We start from the raw sequence: 18,543 nt of genomic DNA, 5'->3' as shown, positions 1-18,543 counted from the left end.
TTGGCAAAAGATTTTAAAGAATGTTTTTGCTTTAATTTATTTAGTTGTGATGTGACATAAAAGTGAAAGTAGTTTTAAGTATTTTGTAATTTGAATTATTTGTTAATACTTTTTCTTTTTAGAACACATCCGTAGATAATAGAACTATGGTAAATATATAGCATTGTGATAGGTAAGTGAAGTTTCCCTATTATTTAAGCTTCGTTTGGCAAAAGATTTTAAAGAATGTTTTTGCTTTAATTTATTTAGTTGTGATGTGACATAAAAGTGAAAGTAGTTTTAAGTATTTTGTAATTTGAATTATTTGTTAATACTTTTTCTTTTTAGAACACATCCGTAGATAATAGAACTGTGGTAAATATATAGCATTGTGATAGCTCCTACTAAAAACTGTCAATTTGCTCAGAAAAAAATAAAAAACTGAACTTTGAAACTAATGAGTCTCTGAACAATATTCTTCATCATGGCTATTTCTGCTATAAGGTTAACTTTGAAATTTAATATGTTCTTCTACTGCTACAGGAAGATGTGGATATCATGGCAAAGTTCAACTTTGATGCATACCGGTTCTCCATTTCATGGTCCAGAATTTTCCCAAGTAATTTACTAGCCAGTTTATTTATCACTTAATCTTTTGAGATAAGTGGCTATTTAACACCATATATGTAAATATTATGTCTTATCTTGTTAAATCTTCTTCAACTCCTTGTCAATGTAGATGGAAGGGGGAAAGTGAATTGGAAGGGTGTAGCATACTACAATAGGCTGATAAACTACTTGCTCAAGAGAGGTAATTTTAGGGATGACAAGTGAAACATATTCTCATCTACCATTTTGCCCAAGATGGATATTATATCTGCATTGTCTTATAACAGTGGCTCTGAATTTTCTACAGGCATTACTCCATATGCAAATCTATATCATTATGATCTTCCCCTAGCACTTGAGATTAAGTACAAGGGATTATTGAGTGACCAAGTGGTGTAAGTACCCAATAACAATTCTGTTCTTATATTTTCTTATTAGAGCAATGAGATTGAGTGAATCTCTGACAGACAAGATTCCTTAAAAGATTTGGAACTTGATAAATGTCTCAAACCCTATAGGAAAGACTTTGCCGATTATGCAGACTTTTGTTTCAAGACGTTTGGAGACAGAGTGAAGAATTGGATGACATTTAATGAACCTAGAGTTGTGGCTGCTCTTGGGTATGATAACGGCATGTTTGCTCCGGGAAGGTGCTCCAAGGCATATGGAAATTGTACGGCCGGAAATTCTGGGACAGAACCGTATATTGCTGCCCATCATTTGATTTTATCTCATGCAGCTGCAGTGCAGAGATACCGTCAAAAGTATCAAGTAAGAGTAGCATTTGTTATTTTGTTTTCAGCTGGATAATCTTGTTGTTTTAATTCATTGAAAAGCAATTAACTGATAAATGTATAAATTTTCAGGAAAAACAAAAGGGAAGGATTGGAATTCTCTTGGATTTTGTTTGGTATGAACCTCTTACCAGATCAAAGGCTGACAACTATGCAGCTCAAAGAGCAAGAGACTTCCATGTTGGATGGTAAAAATCCTTAAGACCTACATTTATAATAATTCTCATGTTTAATGCAATTGATTAAAATCTTTGGCCCTTATTGATGTAGTAACAACTTATTTGTGATTGGTAAGGAGTTGGGTATAGAACTTATATTTAAGAATATATTGTGCACAATTGTAAAACATTTCCATAAATGAATAGGTAGAATAGGTAGGAGGCAAGCAAACTAAATAATAAATTTTGTTGTGCATGCACATGTGAAGTTTGTGTCCCACATTGAGAAAGTATAAAGAATAAGAGTGGTTAATATACCTAAGTGGACCCAAGCCCATTAGCTTAGACTTTTGTGCTTAAAGTGGTGTCCTAATATGTATATTAATTTACTCTTGTTTGACCTCCCTTGGTGTTTTTCTCCCCAACAAATTTGATTGATTTCCAAGTCAATGTGTGCTTAAGATGATACTCACTACTCAGTAGTCTTTCTTAGAGTGTGTTTTACTTCATGTAGGTTTATTCATCCCATTGTATATGGAGAGTATCCAAGAACAATTCAAGATATTGTTGGGGATAGGCTACCCAGATTCACCAAAGAAGAGGTGAAAATGGTGAAGGGTTCAATGGATTTTGTGGGTATCAATCAATATACAGCTTACTACATGTATGATCCACATCAACCAAAACCAAAAGTTTTGGGATACCAGCAGGACTGGAATGCTGGATTTGCTTGTAAGTTATTCCCCTCTTCCTCTGAAAATAATTATATCCCTCAGTGCTTTTCTTCCTGAACTGTATTTTCTAATGAGTTTGTTTTTTTCCATGAACTTTGCAGATGAAAAGAACAAAGTTGCTATTGGTCCAAGAGTAATTCCAACTCAATCTTGAATATTATTCCATAATTGTGTTCATGCACAACTCAAATTGTTAATTTTGATTTGTGATTAATTGAACATTGCAGGCATATTCTTCTTGGCTCTACAATGTACCCTGGGGTTTGTACAAAGCTTTAACATACATAAAAGAGCATTATGGAAACCCTACTGTGATTTTATCTGAAAATGGTATGAATCAGTACATGTCTTCTTTCTCCTTATTCAATTTAAGCATTTAGCTTTATATAAGAGTTGAAAGAAGCATTTGAAAATCATAAACATTGATTTTTAATTTTGCAGGCATGGATGACCCGGGTAATGTCACACTTCCAAAGGGATTGCATGACACCACAAGAATCAACTTCTACAAGGGCTATTTGACTCAATTGAAGAAGGCCGTTGATGAAGGAGCAAACGTTACCGGCTACTTTGCGTGGTCATTGCTCGACAACTTTGAATGGAGATTAGGCTACACATCAAGGTTCGGAATCGTCTACGTTGATTACAGAAACCTCAAGAGGTATCCAAAGATGTCTGCCCATTGGTTCAAGCGTCTACTTGAGAGAAACAAGCATTAATCACCCATCTATGTTCTCGTTGATTAGAATAGTTGTCTATGCAGTAAAACTATCTACTAACATGGAGCTGATAAGTTCCCTGCTTACTGCTTAGGTTCTTCCCTTTTATTTAGCACTGCACTAATAATGCTCTTATCTGTAATTGTTATCTTGGCTTAACCAATTAAGTCAATAAAGAACCATAAAATTGCAGAGGAATGGCTTTTGATAGCTTCTTGTGGTGCATATATGCAACTCTATACTCACTATGACACATCATGAAATGGTAAAATGAAAATTTTATTTTGTTTTACCTAACGGTGTATATGATGCCACATGATTATGTAAACCGTTAGATGAAACAAAATAAAACCTTGACTATGAAATGACTTTTCTCCATTTCATTATTCTCGCTTTCTAAGCCTATAGAAGAAAAAAACCGCAACGCTTTCTAAGAAAATGGCTCCGCATGTCTTATCTCGACTCATGTGAATTCTTTGGCAAATACTCCCTGCTCTACTCCATGAATTTCTGATGGCAATGTTAAAGTAATGATTAAATGATCAAATTTATCTCTTCCTATCCGCTTAAACTTTTAGGACAAGTGATAATTTAACATGATATTAAAGCCAAAGGTCCCGGAATCGAACCTTTATTCCATCAATTCACCACCAATTTAAATAAAATATTCCGCTTGTGTTTATCCTCACCTATTAAAAAGAAAAGTTTGAGCCCACACGTGAGGGAGAATGTGCTAAAGTAATAATTAAAATTATTAAATTTATCTTTTTGCATCAACTTAAACTTTTAAGATAAGTGATATTTTAATAGACAAAAGTAGTCTCTCCGGTGTTATAGCCTTAAAAAATTTGCTTTCATTTGAAATTGATGTCTACTTCTCTATACATACACCAAAAATATACCAACAATATTTTGTTCACAAACCATTTTAATCCACAATATTCATATGCAGGCATTAATGCATGCAAATATTACTTAATGATTTACATGCTTACATTAATTTATGTGGAGAAACAAATTCCACCAAGCTTTGGAAAAATTTTACATATCACCCCTGATCTTTTATTACTTTTACAATTATATCTTTAAACTTAAAAAAAATAAAAAATAAAAAATAAAAAATAAAATTGTATTATCCTTTAGAAGTTTGCAATGCCAACTTTTCGGTATAAATTCACCTCCAAAATATCATTATCCAAAATTTCAAAGTATTTTTGTATTTTATAAACATCTTAAGGGTATTTTAGTAATTTTACTCGTATTGAATTTTCTTTAGCTAAAAGTGTATTTTGGACTGAAAAAATGGTCAGATTTAGCTAAATTAAATTTAGCTATTATTGTGCTTTTTAAGAAAGCTACTGAAAATGCTCACAACAAGGCTAGCCCAATGGCTTTTAGGGCCTTAGGCGAAACTTTTAAATGGAACTTTATTTTTAAAAATATTTAAATATTAATTAAATAATATTTATTTTAATACTATTGTTATTATATTTTTATTTAAAAATCATTATTCTCCCCAAAATACTCTATCTGAATCTTTTGAAAAAAACTAGTCATTTTTTATTATGCTTCTCCCCATTTGATAATTTCCGTATATAATATGTACTAAAAAAATGCTTAGAGTTCTCATCTTTAAGAAAATCTATATTACTATCTTATTGGACCCCTTTCTACTAATAAATCCTTAATTTTGCATCAATATTTTTCTATTGGCCTGGATCATAAATATTTGTAACAATAGAGTTTTTTTTTTTTTTTCCTATTCAAATGAGAAAAGGGATAGAGTTAGATACTATTCAAATATTTGTACCAATATACTTAAATATATCAATAGTATTTTCATTATCTTCTAATTCTTTTTGATGAATTTCTTGTTCATTTACAAGTTTTTCACCTAAATTATCCTCTATATTTTGTTTATTACTAATAACAAATTTATTTAAAGCTCATTTTTTAGATTCAATCAACTTTTCTACTTCTTCTTCTTTTTTCTTTTTTTTCTTTTTTCTTTTTTTTTTTAAGTTTTTCATATCCAGATGCATATTTTTTGGTAGAAATATTTGATTAAAAATATTAAAAAAATTAAACAAACACGATTTATATATATAAAAAAATAGAACAATAAAACTGAGTTGTGGTTTTATTGTTCTATTTTTTCCTGTACAGACAATGAAGCATGTTGTGGGCCTTGTGAGTTGTAGTCGTTGTGTAGTGAAAGCATACTGAGGGCCTCAATATTATAAAAAAAATAAAATTATTTTTTTAAAGCATGTTGAGGGCCTTAAGAAAGCATGTTGAAGGCCTCATTATCATAAACAAATAACATATATATATTTTTAAAACATGTTGAGGGCCTTGTGGGCTTGTGGCCAGAAAGCATGCTAGGACCTCCATATTATAAAAAATATATATTATTATTTTTTTAAAGCACTTGAAGACTTTAAGAAAGCATATTGAAAGCTTTGATATTATAAACAAGTAATAATATTTTTTTTTAAGCATGTTGAAGGTCTTCAATTTTTATGCAATTTTATTTTATTTTATTTTATTTTTGCCTTAGAAAAAAAATAAAAAAATTGAGACTTATAAAATCGGGGCTTTAAGCCCCGGCCTAACTCGCCTAGTGGTTGGGCCGGCCATGGCTCACAGACAGGAGAAGAGAAAACAAGAAGCTAGTAGTTAATTAGTTATTATGTATTTATGTTATCCTAATAATAACTGCTCGTTTATCCAAAAACCAAAAACACTGAATACGTTGCTTTTGTAAGTTTGTTGGCTTATAAAATCACCCTCAATCGTTCACTGTCACCACCCACTCTCTCTTTCTCTTTCTCATTCTCTCTCTCTCTGATCTTTTTCTCTCTGTGTTGGGCTTTCAAAATGAGAGCTCCATCTCCTCCATTGCCGGTTTTCTTGCTTAGCGTTCTTCTTCTCATCCTCCAGTGCGTCGCGCATGCAAAGGAGCTCAACGGCACGGGCGGTGGGCTGAGCAGGCAGAGCTTTCCGAAGGGGTTCGTGTTCGGAACGGCGACGTCCGCTTATCAGGTGGAAGGGATGGCCCACAAGGATGGTCGTGGCCCCAGCATTTGGGATGTCTTCGTTAAAATTCCCGGTTAAAACCTCCATATTACCCTCTGTTAATTCTTTAATTTTAATTAGAATTCCAATTAAGTCCCCCCCAAAAAAAAGCGCTTAATTAATTATTGGAATGGTTGATTATTGGGAAACAGGGAATATTGCTAACAATGCGACCGGAGATGTGTCGGTGGACCAGTATCACCGCTACAAAGTAAGTCCTTTTTTTTTTTTTTTTCATTTCTAATGATCACTAATCTTTACGTGTACATCTCCACGTCAGACTGGATTTATAATACTTAAAGTATTTGAGAAATGTTTAAATAGAAATTATTAATTTCAATAATTTGTCGACACTACATAAGATTCATCTGGAAGATGATATGGGAAAAATATAGACAAAATATTGATATCAATCATTTCTCGTGTTTAAATATTTTCACCAAGTTGGCATGATTTATTTATCGTTAGTTTTTTTTTTTTTTCCCTCTCTTTTCAATCAAGGATAGACGGAACATACCAATTCAATGAAAATGTATACAAGATCGACAACATAATCCAAAAAAATAAAAGTATTATACAGGGTGTAACAACTCTAATTTGCACCATTTATTTTACGAGTGATGTCAAACAAACATCTCACAAATATCTCATAAAGCTGACGTGATAAGGTTTAGTAGTCCTTGGATTAGCCCTCGTTGAAAAAAATATATATTCAATAACTATTAGACCTTACCATATCAGCTTTATGGAATGTTTTTGTGATATGTAACATTACTTTTTATTTTAAATGAATGACTAAACACACTAGGACTCATAAGAGAGAAATGGCTTATTTCACGTGGTTTGTTGAACCACTTTAATGACTAAAGAGGATAGTTTGGCCGCTCCTAATGGCTGGATTGGAAGTAGCCAAATCACTCCTTTGGCCACAAGGGGTAGTTCTATCACCCCTAATGGCCGACCATGGGGTGCAATGTTATCGCCTTATGACCTGTTTATTTCATTTAAAATAAAATGAACGGCCTAAATGAGAATTATTGCACATACCGTAGGTGTTATACAAGATCTAAATTCCACCATACTAATATCAGGTTATATCAAAAACTAAAAGGTTGTTTAAGCGAGATCTCGATCTTTCGGCTTAGAGTTAACATCTAATTACAACAGGAGTTGTATGACACAAATCTTTAAGGGCACAAACAGCATTTGTGTTTGAGTAAAAATGGTCACTCATTAAATCTTGGCCATCAATTTTTTAACTGTAGATGTGCAGTTATTTTTTTTCTAACTGCATGGAAGCTGGATCCTTACGTAGCCATACCATGCATAGTGTTATTTAATACGTTGTTATACGAATGTCATATAATTATGAGGATGTGGCAGTGAAAATTAGTTCTTAATGTAGCAACGAAAATAAAAATTGAACTTTGATACTAATGGTTCTTTGAACCATATTAACATTGTAAATGCCATATTCTTCATCATGCCTATTTCTGCTATGAGGGTATCTTTGAAATTTAATATGTTGTTCTTCTGATACAGGAAGATGTGGATATCATGGCAAAGTTCAACTTTGATGCATATCGGTTCTCAATTTCATGGTCCAGAATTTTCCCAAGTAATTCACCACCATCTTATTTATCCCATCATTGCATACAATATATAAAATATTATGTCTTGTCTTATTGAATCTGTCAATGTAGATGGAACTGGGAAAGTGAATTGGAAGGGTGTAGCATACTACAATAGACTGATCAACTACTTGCTCAAGAGAGGTAATTTTAGAGATGAAAAGTAAAACATATTCTCATCTACCATTTTGCTCCAGATGGATATTATATCTGCATTGTGGCTCTGAATTTTCTACAGGCATTACGCCATATGCAAATCTATATCATTATGATCTTCCCGTAGCACTTGAGATTAAGTACAAGGGATTATTGAGTGACCAAGTGGTGTAAGTACCCAATAACAATTCTGTTTTTATATTTTCTTATTAGAGCAATGGGATTGAGTGAATCTCTGACAGACAAGATTCCTTAAAAGATTTGGAACTTGATAAATGTCTCAAACCCTATAGGAAAGACTTCGCCGATTATGCGGACTTTTGTTTCAAGATATTCGGAGACAGAGTGAAGAATTGGATGACATTTAATGAGCCTAGAGTTGTTGCTGCTCTTGGGTATGATAACGGGATCTTTGCTCCAGGAAGGTGCTCCAAGGCATTTGGAAATTGTACGGCAGGAGATTCTGCAACTGAGCCGTATATTGCTGCCCATCATTTGATTTTATCTCATGCTGCTGCAGTGCAGAGATACCGTCAAAAGTATCAAGTAGGAGTAGCATTTGTTATTAATTTTGTTTTTCAATTGGATGATAAAGCTAATGTTAACTGATTAAATGTATAAACTTTCAGGAAAAACAAAAGGGAAGGATTGGAATTCTCTTGGATTTTGTTTGGTATGAGCCTCTTACCAACTCAAAGGATGACAACTATGCAGCTCAAAGAGCAAGAGACTTCCATGTTGGATGGTAAAAATCCTTAAGACCTACATTTATAATCCTCATGTTTAATGCATTTAATTAAAATCTTTGGCCCTTATTGATGTAGGAACAACTTATTTTTAAGAATATATTGTGCACAGTTGTAAAAGAATTCCACAAATGAATAGGTAGGAGATAAGCAAACTGAATAATAATAAGGCATAAATTTCACTTACCCCTAAGATTTTTATAAAATTACAAAAATTTAAAGAATTTGGACAGGGTATTTTGGGGATTTCGCTTCCTCCGTTATGATTTAACACTGAATTTGGATGGAAGGATTGACATTGCAAACTTCTGAATGATACTAACCCTAAATTAACGCTTTTTAAAGTTTAATGGTATGATTGCAAAAGTGATATAAAATCATGATGATAAGTGAAGTTTTCCTTAAAAATATTTCTCCTTTTAATTTGATTGATTTCCGAGTCATTGTGTGCTTAAGATGATACTCAGTAGTCTTTCTTAGGGTGTGTTTGACTTTATGTAGGTTTATTCATCCCATTGTATATGGTGAGTATCCAAGAACAATGCAAGATATTGTTGGGGATAGGCTACCCAGATTCACCAAAGAAGAGGTGAAGATGGTGAAGGGTTCAATGGATTTTGTGGGTATCAATCAATATACTGCTTTCTACATGTATGATCCACATCAACCAAAATCAAAAGATTTGGGATACCAGCAGGACTGGAATGTTGGATTTGCTTGTAAGTTATTCCCCTCTTCCTCTGAAAATAATTATATTTTGTCCCTTAGTCCTTTTCTTCCCCAACTGTATTTTCTAATGATTTTTTTTTTTCCCATGAACTTTGTAGATGAAAGAAAGGGAGTACCTATTGGTCCAAGAGTAATTCCAACCAAATCTTAAATATTATTCCACAATTTTCTTCATGCACAACTCAAATTTTTTATTTTTTATTTATGATTAATTGAACATTGCAGGCATATTCTAATTGGCTCTACATTGTACCCTGGGGTTTACACAAAGCTTTAATATACATAAAAGAGCATTATGGAAACCCTACTGTGATTTTATCTGAAAATGGTATGATTCAGTGCATGCCTTCTTTCTTCTTATTCAATTTAAGCCTTTAGTTTAATAAAAACGTTGATGTTTAATTTGCAGGCATGGATGACCCGGGTAATGTCACAATTTCAAAGGGATTACATGACACCACACGAATCAACTTCTACAATGGCTATTTGACTCAATTGAAGAAGGCAGTCGATGATGGAGCAAATGTCATTGGCTACTTTGCGTGGTCGCTGCTCGACAACTTCGAATGGAGATCAGGGTACACTTCGAGGTTCGGAATTGTCTACGTTGATTACACCAACCTCAAGAGGTATCCAAAGATGTCTGCCCATTGGTTCAAGCGTCTACTTCAAAGAAACAAGCATTAATCACCCATCTATGTTCTTGTTGATTATAATAGTTGTGTATGCAGTAAAACTACTAGTAATGTTCTCTGCAATTGCTACCATATGGCTCAGCCAAATCAATCAAGAACCGTAAAATTGCACAAGAATGGCTTTTGACAGCTTCTGCTATGATTCATGATAGCCTTTGTGATCCATATATGCAACTCTATACTCACTATGACATTATGAAATGGTAAAATGACAGTAAACTGCTCGGATTTGTAAATCCCAAAAGAAATGCTGGTGTGGAAACGGTTGCCAGGAACTCTAGATAAGTTTGTGGAGATAAAGATACTCTCTACAATTCCCTTGTCAAAAACCTAAACTTGATGAACATTCACTTGGAATGGAGAGGATCCTATTGCCGCTTTCCAAACCCACAAAAAATTGCGGCGCTTTCTAAGAAGAAAATGGTTCCACACATCTTATATCATGTGAATTATTTGGCAAATACACCCTTAGTGTGAATACTCCACTCCCTTCCCAATTTTGTTTTTCACCAAGGCAGAACTATGGCAGGCTTACAGCAGTTAATTTTATATTTTTATGGTACTTTTTTCAAATTCTGGATATTTTTATTAACATATTTTCTCACTAGCTTTCTATAAGTGAAACATAAACTGTTTTTGGGTATCACATCCTACATCCAATGATACATAATAAACAGACACCTCAGATCATGTCAAAAATATAAAAACCAGTGCTTCGAGCAAAGAATTTCAAAAGAACTGCAAAAAAATCTCAGGAAAAAATAATAATAATAATAATTAAAAGAGAAATTGAAAAACTATACACGAGGAAAGAAATTCAAGATACTGCTGCTATTTTTATTCTCTGAATTCTTGCTATTACTTCTCTTCGACTTCTCAGTTTTTCCTCTTCTTTTTCCATCAGTGACCTTTTTAGGCTTAGAATTTACACTCCCCTGGGATTCAAAATTTATGCACAAGATGTCTGAATCTTCTACCTCAGTTATCCCTGAAATTTGTTCAGCTATCTGATCTGAGCGAATATCACTTAGCCTTCTTTTCCTAGCAGACTCTAGTGGAGTGTTATCAGGAGTTAAGCACAAGATGTCCAAATTTTCATCAGTTGCAACTAAAACTTGTTCAGCAATGCTCTCTACTTGAACCAGCTGGATTTCATCACATTTCCTTTTCTTGAATGGGTTGTTGTCCGGAACCATCAGGGTATTGCTGTTATCAACCACTGTATTTTCTACTGTTCCATGAATTTCTGATGGCAAAAATAGCTTCTCTAGTGCTGCAGCATCCTTCAAAAATTTACCATCATTTGAAATTGGTGTCTGCTTCTCTGTATAGCCACCAGAATATACCAATTATATGTTATTCAGAAGCCATTTAATTCACAGTATTCATATACAGGCATCCAATTTTAGACCCACATACAAGTATCATAAGTATCTACATGATACAGATACATTCATTAATGCATGCAAATATTAATTCATGATTTACATGCTTGCATTAATTTTATGCGTCTGTCGTGTGTGTGTGTAGAAAAACTTTTGAATTTGCTAGTGGGCCAAAAGAACTTTTATTGTACTTTGCTTTCTTAATGTGGCTAACACAATTATATGTTTACCAAAAATTAAAACATATATTGGAAACTTGTTAATAGTTGTTATTGTTAGAGAATATATTTCCTACGTGGTTCGGTCTATGACCTACGTCTACAGATAAAGTCCAAAGGGCTACATTATACTCTTATTACTTGATTGATATAACAATACAAATGCTCCTATTTATAGAAGAATTGAAATAGATAACTATGGTAGTCAAATCTGATTGATTTGATTACCATCAAACCTGATTACAATCACTTTTATATAAGGTAAGTAACATACAATATCAATTTCATATATTTCCTTTCAATGTAGGAAATATATTCTCTAACAGTTATTTGGGATTGCTTATTAAAAAAAAAAAGAAAGTGTTATCTGGAATCAGAGAATTTACCTGCAATATCAATTTCTCTGTTTCTGTGGGAGGAAAAGACAGTAAAGCAGCTCTCTTGTGTAGATACAGCAGCAGCTTTAGGGCTTGGAAGTTGATCAGAAGTTTGGATCACAACAGGATCTGGATGGCCTCGAGAACTTGGGAAATGATTAAAGGCCTCCATGCTTATAGGATCTAAATTTCCTTCAGCAATTGCAGTAGCAATTGATGGAGGCATTTCACTGTTTTATAATTGGTTAAGGAAAAACTACGCAAATCTTAAATTTCACACTTCCAAGGGTTCTCAAATATAAGCAGTCGCATAGATGCAAAGCTATGTAGCAATAACACTCACACAGGTGATCATGTCAAACAGAACAAAGTCTCTTAGGTTCAAACCTCATTTTACCATGGCCTAGACTTAAATTTCACATTGTGTCTCACATGGTAAAAATGCTAAAAAATACGAGTTATCTTCATAGATATCCTTGGTGTATATTGAGAAATTAGAATAAACAAAATTAATTAAATATTAAAAAAAAGGATACGGCCCCAGGAACTCAAGCTCTCCACTTAGAGACTGTAGAAGCTTTTCTGGAAGAGGTTTCATATGTTTGAGCTTTTTAGTGTTAAGATCATATCTGCATATCAGCAACAAGGCAGTATGTGTCACTAATAAAAGTGGAAAAAAGCCAGTATACATTTGCAAATATGCAAGAGAGAATGAGGAATTGGTGATGGTTTCTTCAAATGGTGATAGATTTTCTCAAACTACACACATTTGGGCATGCTGGAAAACTGCAACTGCTTCTGTAAAAGATTTGGAGTAATCTTCAGGCATTTGATTGCCCTTCTCAAACTTCAAAACTGATAGAACCTGCAAACATGCCAGACATATTAGGGATACCAATGTCATAATAGCAATGAATCATTTACATTACCTCATCTCTAAAACTATAAATCAATATGGAAAATTTGCAACGAAATCTACCTATTTAAAAGTAGACAAAGAATCGAGCACACAAGGATGTTTTGAAGAGTTTCTTGATAATAGAAGCCCATTTGGGAAGTCTATAAGATTTTCAACAGAATATGGCTTCACTTACGAAAATCCACGAGTCTTTAACAGATTAAGCCCATATGGAATTTGCAAAGTGCCACTACTTGAAGGCGTATTTTAGTTTTAAATTGAAAAGAAATGGAAACTATCACATTCACTATTTAGAATCTGTTTTTAACCCAAATCAAGAAATTAATGCAGTAACAATACTAAAGCCTTATATCAGTTTGAAAGTGGATAAAATTAAAGCAATGGGTGGAAATAAGCATAGCAAAAATTTACACTATTCTAAATAGAGTAAAAATATGACAGGATTTTGATGTTTATCACAGCCAGAAAGTAAAAGACTTTTCCCAGTTCTTCGAGTACCAATCTAATTTTCTAGCCTTCCTTTCTCTTGTTAGGTTTGTTTTGTAGTAATTGAAATACAACAGTGGCACCAACCAGAATTAGCCACAATGATATATGAGCTTCCAGAGTTCAAACACGAGAAGAACCAAGTTCCACCAAGCTTTTACGGAAATTTAGTTTAACCTTCCTTTGGATACTTGAGAAACCATATAAGAACCTAAACAAAAATTTGAAACTCATATTTTTCCTTGGTTTGTTTCCAATAAAAACTCAGCAGAGCAATATAGCATCGGTTGCTTAGCTAAGTGGAATTTTTCCATCTCATACGAACTAGGAAACATAAATTAGGTAACATTCAAGTTCTTTCAAAGACCAAAGAGCCATTCACAGAACAGTGACAGATGTAATACCTTTCTAATAGAACAAGTATAAACACATGTCATGTGGACTTCCCAAAAGAGGCAGCCAACTGAAACACAAGCATTCTCTTCAGAAAATATACTCTGTTGAAGGCTGCCCCATTTATTCCGGTGGAAAGAAGCTGATTTTTAAGTGTATGTGACGGCAACAACCAGTTATGTCATGCTTGTGGCGATCTTTGTTAAATTACTAGTTATCTCAAAAGTTTAAACTGATTAGAAGAGGTAAATTTAATCACTTAATCCTTACTTTAACACTCCATTTCACATGTGAGCTTAAACTCCTTTTTAATAGGCGAAGCTCAACACGTGGAATATTTAATTTAAATGATGGATGATTTGACAAAATCAATGTTTGATCTCAAGACCTTTGGCTCATAAACTATGTTAAATTATCAGTTATCCCAAAAGCTTAAACTGATAGAAAGAAATAAATTTAATCACTTAATCTTTACTTTAACAATCTTAAACTATACCTGATTCTATTCAAAGCTTACTTTGCATCATGATTCATTGCAAACATATTTCCAAAGAGCCTAAATGAAAACTTTCCAAACAAATTTCAACTTTAAGTCTTTAACTTACAACTATCTATTGAAACTTCAAACCTTTCTAGCTTGTTGTCATTTATCCCCACCAGAAATGCTTCTGATGAAACACATTACATCTTTTATATCCTACTACTGCCCATAAAAAGGGCCAGATCCAGCTGTTTATCTTATGATCATGCACTCTAGCTTTCAAATTTAGATCAGAGAAATGGTTCCATAAGAACACTTGAGAAACAAGTAGAGAAGACTTACACGGTCTAAGTTCCGGTACTTGGAAACCAAGGCATAAGCTTTTACAATTCCAATTCCTGGAACAGATGGAAGGAAATCACAGCCGGCTAGAACACACATACCTGTGAAAATGCCACAATTAATCTGCTTATTCTTTCAAATGCATCTACAGGAAACCACCAAGAAAGATATTGTTTTACTCATTCAGAAAGACAATGGAACACATTTCTGCTTTAACATTTGTCAGACATGTAAGCCAGAAGACTTCAAACAGCAGCAAGTCAGACAGCATCAGGTCAGACAACAACAATTTGAACCACAACAGTTCGAATCATGACATCAATGTAGAGAGATCACAGCAAGATAAGGATAATGCAGAAGTTCAAGACCTAAACCCTAAACCCTACACGGCAGAAATCAACTCCATGTTAAGGATAGCTGATGAGCTCTTTCTCTTATTGATTTGTAGCTTGTTTGTAATTTAAAATTTCTGATGTAGTTTGTTAACAATCTGTTGTAGTCTGATGTAACTAGATATACATGCTTAACTGTACTGAGCTTATATTTAATTGAAAGAAGTAAGTTTTGGTTATGTTGGCCAAAACTATTTTCTTCATTATTCCTTTCAAGGCAAACTTCATTGGTGAAAGGAGATTATTACCCACTTTAGATGTATGATTACATCAAGGCCTGCCAGCATCATGAGGTATGGAAATCCCTTCAGTTAACCGAAATCAATTTTTGGTGTGATATGCACGTTTTTGTTGATGATTTCAATCCACCTTTGTTTTCTTAACATATACAACCTTTATTTTTGCCCTAAAAAAATACACAAACTAAATTTAGCATGTCACAGTGAACCCACCTGTGAACAAATCCATATTAAAGTGTCGGAAAGAAGGTGTACGAGCGACAGAGTCAAAAACCTTATCTAGCACCATCTGTTCACCATTGCCGTATCTGTCCATCTTAAAGATAATCTGTTCGCAACCAATACAAAAATCAAAACAACACCAACACTTCCAATGATAGAAAATGAAAATGAGGTCATCAGGAGAGCAGTAGACCTCCATCTGCATCATATCAAAGTTTCGTGGGAGTTCTTACAGCTTGGCAACCATATGCTATTAGATCACTATCTTCTGTAATCACTGCGGCAATACCACCCTTTTCGGCTTCAAGACCGCATAGATATGCCAACTGTGCATCAGCCTCATATGGCGATACCACATATTCAATGTTCTCTGATCTAAGAACCTGAAAGGTCACCAGGGACACAGTTGCTAGCGGTGAATCTAGATCCCAAAGCTTATTTCATACCAAGTTATATTTGGAAACCATTGAAACAATGTGTACACCTAGAAGATGAATATAGTTAACAGAGATATAGAAATTAGGTACCTGTATCACTTGATGCGCCATGGATGGTGTGATACTCACTGCTCTCTACAAGTTGAAAATATTTCATCACCATTTAAATTATCACTTATCTCAAAAGCTTATTAGCTGGCTCAACACATGGAATATGTAATTGAAATAGAAGGTAAATGAGAAAGACAGTTTGAAATCAGAACCTTTGCTATAATATCATGTTAAATCAACCTTTGTCCCATATTAAATCATCACTTATCCTAAGAACTTAAACCGATAGAAAATGGTGAATGTAATAATTTAATTAATATTCTAATAGAAAAGGGTAGAAATTTATATATTTTCGATAGCTTTTAAAATAAGTAAAACATATCAGAAAAATGGCACGAGAATTTTAGAGAAGAAGATTTATGCTTGGTAATGCAGTGAAATGTGAAATTCATTTACCTGATATATTCCAAACTCTCTCAAGTAATTGCTCAAATTTGAATTGGGTAATACTTCCAAATTAAATCAAATCAAATCAGATTGGTGGTTTCATTTGTTTTCTCATTTTCATAGCTCAGAAAATTCAAGACAACAGGTCTGATAGTTGGAGTACAAGAAAAACTTTTACTTAGCAAAATATGGCAATAAACACAGCAGCATGTCCAAATTAAACTAAGAGAAATAATAAAAATCATTCTCCATCCTATCGTTCTCCCATCTCCTTATAGTAAATGGGTGAATCCACCATTGAATTTGTGTGAATCTACACGAATCCACAAATCCAATGGTGAATTTATTGGATTTGCAAAAAGAGATAGTTGAAAGATGGTTGAGAGAATAATGTGTAACATGTCTCTTACACCAAATAGTCAAATCCAACCACCTAACTTAAACCAACAATACTTGGTCATTAAATGTGAGATAAACATCAGAGTCAGAATTCGAACTTTAGATCATCGCTCTTTTACCATATTAAATCATTAATTATCTCAAAAACTTAAACAAATATGAAATTATCAGTTTAATCATTCAATTAATATTCTAACAATAAGCAATAACCCATTGAAAGAAAAGAAAAGTAAAAAATAAAAAATAAAAATAAAAAAGGAAGAAAATTGCAGTAGCTATACCTGGAAGAGCTCAGAGGCAGCAGTAACATTTCCTTCTTTGAGCTTGGCCATTGCCAATCCAAGATTATCTTTTCGCTTCCTGAATCAAAATGAGGCATTCCCACATCTTAAATTTTTTTTTTTTTTTAAATGTAGAAGAAAAAAAAAAAGTGGGATGTTATTAAACGTGCCTGTGTCGCTCTTGCTCGGTGGAGGACTTACTCGGAATATTCCCGCCGTCGAAAACGACTACGGGCGTAATCTTATGGTGCCGAAGCAGATTGATTCGGTGCATAAAGAATTCCAAGTATCGCATTTTCCTATCGCTATCCGAATTCAGACAAAGCTCCATGCTACATGAATAAGCTGCCCCACCAATTTTTTTTTTTTTTTGTCAAGTTCATTTCTTTCATTTCACACACCCAATGTAGAATACAATGAAAGCCACATTTACATAAACATTGACCTACCTCCTTTGTGAAGCCATGAATACGCATCGATACCCACCTGCAAAAATGGTTTTTTAAAAAAATAAAATAAAATAAAATCTTCGGAAGAAAATGCCCGATTCAAAGAAGAAAAGGGGAAAAAAGGGTAAGGATATTTACACGCTTGCCGGCATATTTTTTGATGTGGATGGGTTCAATGAAGGGCTTCATGAATCTGAGAAGGTCTTTGATACCCATTTGCTCCTTCGGATTCTTCTGGGTTTTGAGTTTTTTTGTTTGGGGTGAGAGTATAAGGAGGGAAAAGAGAAAATGGAAGAAAGTTAAAATATATACGAGTGGGAGAGAATGGCGGGAAGAAAAGCAAATATCAAAATAAGGAGGCAACGTTCAAAAATTAACAATTATATATTTAATCTTTTTTTTTAATTAAAATTTTGTGTTCAATCAAAGGCCCAGATTGCTTCCTTTTATTTTCTCATGGACAAAGTTTTCCTCCAAACTGGGTTGGAAGAATTCTCTTTAACCTAGTTTATAAAAGTGACATGTGTTCATTTTTTTAATAACATTTGAAATGCACATGAGTTTTTAATAAAATTTATTCCAACTTTATTCCTGCTATTAAAAAAACATGTGCATCTCACATATTAAGGAACACATGTCACTTTTATATGTTAGGTTGAAAAAAATTCCTCCAACTCAATTTGGAAGAAAACTTTGTTCCTTCCCCATTGCTAGTTGGACTGCTTGTCTGCTTAGCTAACCGAACTTGGTCCGATTCAAAGTTTTATTGAATATGGAGCGGGGACTATTTTATGATCTAAATTTAATTTTGTTGGATTTAACATTGTATTTGTTGTCACGAGTAATTTTAAATACCAAAGTTAATGTGACTTTTAAAATTACTAATCACTTTTAATTTTAAAAGATAAAAAAAAAACTTCCTACAAAATGGTTTGTTGGATCTAAAAGTGACATATATCTTTTAAGGTATTCAAATGGCATATGAGAAACACATGTG

At 33.5% G+C, this 18,543-nt stretch overlaps 3 protein-coding genes across 3 annotated transcripts in view; 2 read left to right on the top strand and 1 right to left on the bottom strand.

Moving 5' to 3' along the window:
- Positions 1–3,203, top strand: part of LOC132184075 (beta-glucosidase 44-like) — a gene marked incomplete in the record, with an annotated part of 5,549 nt that extends 2,346 nt beyond the window's left edge. Inside the window, 9 exon segments of the mRNA XM_059597559.1 lie at positions 523–598; positions 719–790; positions 896–983; positions 1,107–1,359; positions 1,455–1,570; positions 2,055–2,272; positions 2,376–2,407; positions 2,502–2,604; positions 2,716–3,203. Of these exon segments, the coding sequence (XP_059453542.1) occupies positions 523–598; positions 719–790; positions 896–983; positions 1,107–1,359; positions 1,455–1,570; positions 2,055–2,272; positions 2,376–2,407; positions 2,502–2,604; positions 2,716–2,993 (1,236 nt within the window).
- A 2,568-nt stretch (positions 3,204–5,771) lies between these two features.
- On the top strand, positions 5,772–10,168 carry LOC132184473 (beta-glucosidase 44-like). The gene is made up of 11 exons (XM_059598117.1): positions 5,772–6,105; positions 6,224–6,282; positions 7,614–7,689; positions 7,775–7,846; positions 7,941–8,028; positions 8,152–8,404; positions 8,488–8,603; positions 9,106–9,323; positions 9,432–9,463; positions 9,559–9,661; positions 9,743–10,168. The coding sequence occupies exons 1-11, from the start codon at positions 5,874–5,876 to the stop codon at positions 10,018–10,020; spliced, it is 1,527 nt and encodes a 508-aa protein (XP_059454100.1). The 5' UTR covers positions 5,772–5,873; the 3' UTR covers positions 10,021–10,168.
- A 552-nt stretch (positions 10,169–10,720) lies between these two features.
- On the bottom strand, positions 10,721–17,800 carry LOC132184474 (exonuclease 1). Its single transcript, XM_059598118.1, has 12 exons — positions 17,685–17,800; positions 17,547–17,583; positions 17,264–17,442; positions 17,098–17,172; positions 16,010–16,054; positions 15,716–15,865; positions 15,474–15,588; positions 14,630–14,730; positions 12,776–12,873; positions 12,545–12,637; positions 12,018–12,238; positions 10,721–11,352 (listed from the first exon to the last, which is right to left on the bottom strand). The coding sequence occupies exons 1-12, from the start codon at positions 17,760–17,762 to the stop codon at positions 10,826–10,828; spliced, it is 1,719 nt and encodes a 572-aa protein (XP_059454101.1). The 5' UTR covers positions 17,763–17,800; the 3' UTR covers positions 10,721–10,825.
- Positions 17,801–18,543: the final 743 nt, after the last annotated feature.

Source organism: Corylus avellana, chromosome ca6 (genome assembly GCF_901000735.1).
Source record: "Corylus avellana chromosome ca6, CavTom2PMs-1.0".
Taxonomy (NCBI): Eukaryota; Viridiplantae; Streptophyta; class Magnoliopsida; order Fagales; family Betulaceae; genus Corylus; species Corylus avellana.
This window is presented reverse-complemented; position numbering and strand designations above follow the sequence as displayed.

Bases quoted from the DNA above. Each gene is read 5' to 3' on its own strand.
- LOC132184473 (XM_059598117.1), top strand. From the start codon at position 5,874: ATGAGAGCTCCATCTCCTCCATTGCCGGTTTTCTTGCTTAGCGTTCTT. The intron at 8,405-8,487 runs GTAGGAGTAGCA...ATAAACTTTCAG, and splicing joins GATACCGTCAAAAGTATCAA to GAAAAACAAAAGGGAAGGAT. The intron at 9,662-9,742 runs GTATGATTCAGT...TTTAATTTGCAG, and splicing joins TGTGATTTTATCTGAAAATG to GCATGGATGACCCGGGTAAT.
- LOC132184474 (XM_059598118.1), bottom strand. From the start codon at position 17,762: ATGGGTATCAAAGACCTTCTCAGATTCATGAAGCCCTTCATTGAACCC. The intron at 16,055-17,097 runs GTATAGCTACTG...TTCAACTTGTAG, and splicing joins CTGCCTCTGAGCTCTTCCAG to AGAGCAGTGAGTATCACACC. The intron at 14,731-15,473 runs GTGGGTTCACTG...GCATTTTCACAG, and splicing joins TAATATGGATTTGTTCACAG to GTATGTGTGTTCTAGCCGGC.